At 51.7% G+C, this 8,315-nt stretch overlaps 2 protein-coding genes across 2 annotated transcripts in view; one reads left to right on the top strand and one right to left on the bottom strand.

Moving 5' to 3' along the window:
* VOLCADRAFT_89528 (uncharacterized protein) overlaps positions 1-1,976 on the top strand; it is a gene marked incomplete at both ends in the record, with an annotated part of 3,271 nt that extends 1,295 nt beyond the window's left edge. Inside the window, 4 exons of the mRNA XM_002949215.1 lie at positions 100-431; positions 701-827; positions 1,095-1,381; positions 1,910-1,976. Of these exons, the coding sequence (XP_002949261.1) occupies positions 100-431; positions 701-827; positions 1,095-1,381; positions 1,910-1,976 (813 nt within the window). The remainder of the gene's footprint in view (positions 1-99; positions 432-700; positions 828-1,094; positions 1,382-1,909) is intronic.
* A 4,949-nt stretch (positions 1,977-6,925) lies between these two features.
* Positions 6,926-8,315, bottom strand: part of VOLCADRAFT_89527 (uncharacterized protein) — a gene marked incomplete at both ends in the record, with an annotated part of 2,534 nt that continues 1,144 nt past the window's right edge. Inside the window, 3 exons of the mRNA XM_002949082.1 lie at positions 6,926-7,216; positions 7,484-7,610; positions 7,893-8,172. Of these exons, the coding sequence (XP_002949128.1) occupies positions 6,926-7,216; positions 7,484-7,610; positions 7,893-8,172 (698 nt within the window). The remainder of the gene's footprint in view (positions 7,217-7,483; positions 7,611-7,892; positions 8,173-8,315) is intronic.

Raw genomic sequence — 8,315 nt, 5'->3', positions numbered from 1 at the left:
TATTGCACGGAGGAGAAGGTCTGTGTCTACCTGACCTTTGGGTTCCGCGAATCGAACGCTACCTTCCCCAACGGCACCTGCGATCGTTTGGCCGAACAGATACAGTCCGACCTCCTCAATTCAAGCGCATCCTACATCTTGCGGCCCCCAGTAGTTCCACAGATCACTTGCACATCAGACTTTATCAAGGTTTGCTTAAACTTGGACTTGTATGCTAACGCTACAAAGCTGCATCCCGTGGTTGGTGAAAATGCCGGTCGCTGGTTGAATTACGCTCTCACCTCCACGTGTGCGGCAAGTCGCTCCAAGTTCAACCTTACAATTGCGGTCGGAGGGGATGGCGACTGGAAGAATGGCAACGTCTCATTCCGTTGTTTCAATGCGTCAGATGTACTGCCGTGCCAAGGGTCTGATCAGAATGTGACCTGCAAGTGAGTCGAGCAAACCTACTGGAGGGGGTCAAGCACTGTGTGGCGGAGGGGAGTAAACATGTCTGTTGTCTGAGGAAATGTGGGACTGCATGCATGACGACGCGGATGCATGCACGCCTGCATGTACGTGTCGGCAGCTACGTCTTTATGAAATAACGGTTTGAATTGGATTTTAGCAGCATTGTGCCCTCACATGATTATCCTTCCAGCTGTACCACCCTGCTCTCGCCACCTATCCCTTTCCCTCGCTCCCTCTCCTTCCTCCGCAGCTGCAACATGACGAGGAACATCACCCCCTTCGCCGCCTTGCCGACTATGAGCGGTCCATTCACGGGCCGCAAGAACACGAAGTTGTACTGCTTCAACATCACCCTCGTGAAGCCCATTGAGCCAAATGTGGGTCGCAGCGCTCGCTGGCGCCGCCGTACACCGCATGATAGCATGTGCATGTCCTGGTTGATGTATGTATGTATGTATGTGGCCATCTACTGACTGCGACACGAGCACAATAGTAGTGCCACATTGACGGATACATCGATTACGCCTTTACGTACAGATGTCTAAATGGTGCATGCGGCACAGCGGCCACATCTTCCTCCAGTAGCACTCCATTACGGTTTTCTTGCTATCCAATCCCATCCCTCTCATATCCCCCCTTTACAGAGCACCTGCGGTAAAAGCAATCTGCTCGATAAGGTCATCATCTGGGCCGACGACACCATTTACCGCAGCAGCATCAAGTCCATTGCTCTCTACGCTGCGGGCGACACCTCCGCGAAGTATGTCGTGCCGAACTGGAACAAGTTTGGTAGCCAGCAGGTGAAGGCAACCGGGATCGGCTGGACTAACGATAAGGCGAACGGCGGAGCCATCTGCCTGGAGCTGGACCAAGACGTCGACCTGTCTGATTTTTGCTTGTGGCGGTTTCCCCAGCAGAAGAACTCTTGCATGTAAGGGCCTGGGGATTTGTTTGGGGGCTGCCTGCATGCTTGTCATGCCGTGTTGGAAGCCATGAAATGGGAACCAGTACGTCTGGCGAGGATGTTGGAACGTATGTGGGCTCACCGAAACTCACTGGACGCTGGTCTAGGCTGATGTGCGGTGTTTCCTGTTCTCCGTGGCTTTTAGGCGCATCCTTGGGCCTTCGGCTCGTATGGGTAGTTTTACAGGTATCGGGTCACGCACCCCCAACCATGTAAAACACACACGCATGTCATGCCGTGTGCATGCATGGCGGGATGTGAGTGTGCGCGAACTAGGCGGCACTCAGTCGCCATCCCGGCTGCAGAAATGCATGCATGCACCTAGCTAGACTATTTACGCGGGCTTCCTTGCACATGGTTGAAGAGCTCTCCAATGGCACCCTAGCCTTGCACTAGCTTAGCTTTTTTACTGCTTAGAGGTGCCTCTGGCCGAGCGTCCTGTCTTTCTACCTAATTTTGTGTCTTCCATGCCCATGCCCATCTTGCTTGATGCAGGGTTTCCCTTTTCGATACATCCTATAAATGCTGCCCGACGTACCGGCCGATGGCGCTTACTACGTAGATGCCTGCGATTACAGCTGGCCAGCATCTAGTCTTGTGCGAAGCATACATGGGGTCTTACGTTGGACCACTAACCTGGTGAGAATGGATGGTAGGATGTAGACTATTTGGTTTGCAAGTGTGCTTTGGATAAAACCCATGTTGGTTGTTCCTAAACTCGTGCACGATGCTGCCCGTGAACAGGGCAGGTAAGGTTGTGTTTTTGGAAGTGTTTGGAATTACATGGAGGTTATCCCTAGGTTTCAGTGATTAACAGTGCTTGAACAGTCATGTCTGGTTTGCGGCTTGTTTGTGTGTTCCTGCCTGTCCTTACCGGCCGTGTTGCCTGCTGGACCTGCCGCTGCTGCGATGCCTACCCGTACGATTTCGTTAGGACGAAATTCATTTCGTTGTGCAGGTCGCCTTTCTTACTTTTTCAATTTTTTGTGTCAGAGGTGCTTGCTTCCTTGCAGCAGGTGGAAGTGATCACCTCGCCGCAGTTTCAATCATTTAAATACCCCCCCACGTCGCGCAATGATGTGGGGTATCGTAGGCTGCTTTATGCAGCCTCGTTAACTTATTGGATCACACCTGCGGTCATTCATAAGCGGAGTCAAAGTGAGCAAGCACGCCTGGTCGGTCAGGTTTTATAATATGCTGCTTGCTGCTCAAGTTTTACAAATGCCTTCAGGTTTTATTATATGCTGCTTGCTGCTCAAGTTTTACAAATGCCTTTGCTTAAATTGTATAGCGCGGGTATGCTTTGCTGATTGCTGCGGGGGTCGCTGTCATGCAATCGTTTTGTGCGTTGCGCGCGACAGGCAGAGAGTGAAGCGTATTGGCGAGGAATGTCCTGTTCGGTTTGGGCAGTTCGTTTAGGGCGGTTCCTACACATTATCTGCCGGGTGATGGATATGCTTTGACTTTACTAAGTAAATATGAGTGTTGAGAGGCAAGTAGTTGATAAGGAACTGCCGTGTGTATGCATATGATACAGGTGGCTGGCAGAGATTATTGCATGATTTCTGCTCCCGGTAGTTCCGGGTTCAAATTTGACTGCCTGTGTTTCGGTGTGTGAGGGGAGATGGACCATTTTGTGGACGGTGTTGGATGTGATTATAGCAATATGCGCGCTGACCAGGAACTAAATTGTTGCACCGTTTATCCGCTAGATTGGGTTGGATGCTGATGGTGAGTTGCTGAACCCAACGAATACATTCTGAAGTCGGATGGGGTGAATGGATAAGGGCGCCCCTCTCGCAGGGGAGAGCAGGGAACTGCCTCGGGAAAGGGGGCCGCTGGTGAAGCTATACCACCCAGTAACAACATCATACGACCCAGTACAGCAAGGGATGCCAAGCTTCTATTTGGGTCCCACAGGCGCATTGGTTCTTTAACCGCCCTTGTTCTGACTATTACCAAGAGGTGTGCTGGGACAGTGACCTCTAGTTTTCCCTCCACCCACCCAAGCAATCCAGGGATTGCCGCGATGCAGTTGTTGCTGGCCTTGGGTGGGTCACTGGTCTTTGGCCCTCTTGGCCCTGTTTGGGCCTGAAGGTTTTAACGGTGCAAACAGGTAACTTTCATTACTTTTAGCGACTATTGCAACATTCACAATAGGTTGGTGTTGGGAGGGGGTTTCGCAAGCGGTTTGTTACTACCCAGCCAAGCTATTGGCTGGCTACTGTAACGCGGAGCAATAAATCGGTGTGTAGGTCGTAGGAAATTTCTCCCGCCTGCCATCCCCCAACATTACCGTGTAACAGAATCGGTGGCCCATTAGTATATCAACTCCTGTGCAACGCCCAACCTTGTTGCCACCACTCCTGCTTGAAGTACGGCATCACTGCTTGATCGGTCGCGTCCTTGTGCCTATCCTTCTGGAACAGCCGCTCGTCCAACATTGCTTGTGCCACTGCTGATGGTTCCCCCAGAAATGAGGCTGAGCAGCCCAAACCGCTCCTTCGTGATTGCCGCTTCCGACAAACCTGCACTTTCCCTACGACCACCCGCTGCAGCACGACTCGCCGTATCTTCTCGTGTGACAGCAACCCCTCCCGAGACTCAGCAAAAATCCTTGCGCTGCGTTTTGTGGCCATCACAGTCCCTGAGTCCCCCAGCGAAAAGGAATAAATACGCGCTAAGCGCGTCCACCAGCATCTCGAGAGGCCTTTTCAGCAGCCAGCTAATACAGGCTCCTTGCGACTCTGCACACTGACTCCCGAGCGCCGCTTCACTGTCATGCGCACTACTGCCTTGCAAAGCATGTGTTTTGTCGGCTGGTTCGCCAGCCCCTCCATTTGATCGTATGCGGCGATTGCCGCGCCATCTGTAGATGCTTGAATCAAGGTGTTTAAACGCGGTATCCTGCTTAAACTCTTCCTGCCGTGCGATAATGCACGGTACTGCAGAAATGGTCAGGGTGTACAGCTTTTTTTATTTATAGTTTTACTTCAGTTCATCATGTACCCGCTGTAAAATTGGAGGGGTTTATAGGGGTTAACATACGCACTTGCATAGCCACCGCCTCGCGCCTGTATGGCAGTGTGTGTTTCCGTGTCACGGCACCCTTGGGGGACCCCCCAGCCAAAATTAAGGTTACTGAACCAGTCACACGATTACATTGCGATACAGCTTCATGATAAGGATTACGACACGGCCAACAGGATTAGGATACACAAGGCAGTCTCCAGGCTCTTTCACCCCGTTCCACCACGTGTGCGCGGGACTTATTTAATTGTAATGTTACAGAGTGGGAGGCTTCTGGGCCGCTTTATCACATTGTCAGTTCTACGATCATTTATCACCTTATAGCACCATCCACCGCTACCACACTGTACTTCGCCATACGAACTGTAAGTCCAAGGCGGCGGGTCCAGCCGTCTAGGGCCCCTCCTCATCCATTCACCCGAACAACCGAAGAGACGGAGGGTTCGGCAATCGCCACCAATCCAGCATGCGAATCTGGTCCATCAACTGCGACATCAACTCCACATCTCAGCAGCTAGCCATAATCTCGCGCTCCCGACTAATTCGGGGGTCTCCCCAGGAATCGAACCCAGGACCTTAAACCGCGAATCGCAGTAGCGGGACTTATAACTTGCAACTTTAGTTTGTGCCATCGAAATGGCTCCCTGAGCTCCCGTGCACCCGTAACATGGGCATGCTAACATACACGACATTTGTCACCGCTCACAGGTATATAGAATGAACTGTCCAGGTACTCTTGTGAGAACTTCGACCGGCAAAAGAGGAAGACCCACAACCATAACCATAAGAGTTGGAACAGCCACCACCCTGTCATGAAAGTGGCCCTGATAATCGTCAGCAATGGACGCCGATCTGGAGCCCGCCCCTCACATGGTTATTTCAAAGCTTCGGATTTAGTTTCTTCTTCGCTCAAGCATGGTGACCATGGTGACAATGTTTATTACCCCTCTGGGATCATCAATTTCAACCATGAAATGACTTAGATCTTTGCTGAAAACATATTTGGGGATAAGGTTGGGTTGCGTGTACAAAATCATTCGCAGTAATCATGGCTGCAGGATAAAGGACATGAGAGCAGTATGCTTGGCCTATCTTGGACACGATGGACTCAAGGATTTTGTTGGATTATGTTACACGATAACGTTGGGGGATGGCAGGCGGGAGAATTTTCCTACAACCTCCACACCGATACATCCATCACCCGGCAGATGATGTGTAGGAACCGCCCTAAACGAACCACCTTAACTGAACAGGACATTTCTCGCCAATACGCCTAACACTCTGCCTGTCGCGCTCGCAGTATTACAACGCACAAAACGATTGCAGGAAGGCGACCCCAGCAACAATCAGCAACGCGTACCTCTGCTATACAATTTAAACAAAAGCATTAGTAAAACTTGAGCAGCAAGCGGAATATCATAAAACCTGGCCGGTCGGGCGTGCTCGCGCACTTTGATTCAGCTTATGAGTGAAGCTGCTACGATCCAATAAGTTAACGAAGCTGCATAAAGCAGCCTACGATACCCCACATCATTGCGCGACGTGGGGGGGTATTTAAATGATTGAAACTGCGGCGAGGTGATCACTTCCACCTGCTGCAAGGAAGCAAGCACCTCTGACACAAAAATGTAAAAGAAAGAAAGGCGGCCCACATAACGAAATGAAATTCTTCCTAGCGAAATCGCACGGGTTAGGCATCGCAGCAGCGGCAAGTCCAGCGTGCAACACGGCCGGTAAGGACAGGCAGGAACACAAAAACAAGCCGCAAACATGACTGTCCAAACACTGTTAATCACTGAAACCTTGGGATAACCTCCATGCAATTTCAACCTCCATGTAATTCCAAACACTTCCAAACGCACAACCTTACCTGCCCTGTTCACGGGCAGCGTCGTGCACAAGTTAAGGAACTACCAACATGGGTTACATCCAAAGCGAACTCGCAAACCAATAATCTACATTCTAATATGCAACACATAAATCGCCCAATTGCACAACCTTACATAGGGCTTCCTTGCCTCACCAGGTTAGTGCTCCTACATAGGACCCCATAGGACCCCATGGTTCGCACAAGACTAGATGCTAGCCAGCTGTGACGACAGCATCTACGTAGTAAGCGCCATGGGCCAGTACGATGGGCAGCATCTATAGGATTTATCGAAAAAGGCGAACCCTGCATCCAGCAATATGGGTATGGGCACGGAGGACGCACAATTAGTTAGGTGGGTAGGACGCTCGGCCCAGAGGCGCCTCTAAGCAGCAGAAAAGCTAAGCTAGTGCAAGGCTAGGGCGCCGTTGGAGAGCTCTTCAACCATGTGCAAGGAAGCCCGCGTAAATAGTCTAGCTAGGTGCATGCATGCATTTCTGCAGCCGGGATGGCGACCGAGTGCCGCACACTCGGTTAGCACACACTCACGTCCCGCCATGTATGCACACGGCATGACAAGCATGCAGGCAGCCCCCAAATAAATCCCCAGGTCCTTACATGCAAGAGTTCTTCTGCTCGGGTAACCGCCATATGCAAAAGTCAGACAGGTTGACGTTTTGGTCCAGCTCCAGGCAGATGGCTCCGCCGTTCGCCTTATCCTTAGTCCAGCCGATCCCGGTTGCCTTCACCTCCTGGCTACCAAACTTGTTCCAGCTCGGCGGGACATACTTCGCGGAGGTGTCGCCCGCAGCGTAGAGAGCGATGGACTTGATGCTGCTGCGGTAAGTGGTGTCGTTGGCCCAGATAATGACCTTATCGAGCACATTGCTTTTACCGCAGGTGCTCTGCAAAGGGGGGATATGAGAGAGATGGGATTGGATAGCAAGAAAACCGTAATGGAGTGCTACTGGAGGAAGATGTGGCCGCTGTGCCGCATGCACCATTTAGACATCTGTACGTAAAGGCGTAATCGATGTATCCGTCAATGTGGCACTACTATTGTGCTCGTGTCGCCGGCAGTAGGTGGCCACATACATACATACATACATCAACCAGGACATGCACATGCTATCATGCGGTGTACGGCGGCGCCAGCGAGCGCTGCGACCCACATTTGGCTCAATGGGCTTCACGAGGGTGATGTTGAAGCAGTACAACTTCGTGTTCTTGCGGCCCGTGAATGGACCGCTCATAGTCGGCAAGGCGGCGAAGGGGGTGATGTTCCTCGTCATATTGCAGCTGCGGAGGAGGGAGAGGAAAGCGGGAGCGAGGGAAAGTGTAGGGGGAGAGAGCAGGGGGGTACAGCTGGAAGGATAATCATGTGAGGGCACAATGCTGCTAAAATCCAAATCGAACCGGTAGCTCAGGAAGACGTAGCTGCTGACACGTACATCCATGTGTGCATGCATCCGCGTCGTCGTGCACGCAGTCCCACATTTGCTCAACGCCAGACAAGTTCGCATGCTAACTCCCCACCGCCAGACAGTGCTTGTCCCCTCCCACCAGGTTTGCTCGACTCACTTGCAGTTCATTGGCGGATCAAGCCCTTGGCACTTGTTTGCATATGACGCATTGAAACAACGGAATGAGACGTTGCCATTCTTCCAGTCGCCATCCCCTCCGACTGTAATCGTGAGGTTGAACTTGGAGCGACTTGCCGCACACGTGGAGGCGAGAGTGTAATTCAGCCAGCGACCGGCATTTTCACCAACCACGGGATGCAGCTCTGTAGCGTTAGCGTACAAGTCCAAGTTTAAGCAAACCTTGATAAAGTCTGCTGTGCAAGTGATCTGTGGAACTACTGGGGGCCGCAAGATGTAGGATGCGCTTGAATTGAGGTCGGACTTTATCCGGTCAGCCAAATTATTGCAGGTGCCGTTGGGGAAGGTAGCATTCGATTCGCGGAACCCAAAGGTCAGATAAACACAGACCTTCTCCTCCGTG

The sequence above is a fragment of the Volvox carteri genome (genome assembly GCF_000143455.1).
Source record: "Volvox carteri f. nagariensis unplaced genomic scaffold VOLCAscaffold_13, whole genome shotgun sequence".
NCBI lineage: Eukaryota > Viridiplantae > Chlorophyta > Chlorophyceae > Chlamydomonadales > Volvocaceae > Volvox > Volvox carteri.
Note: the sequence above shows the minus strand (reverse complement) of the source record. Positions and strands in the feature narration are given on the sequence as shown.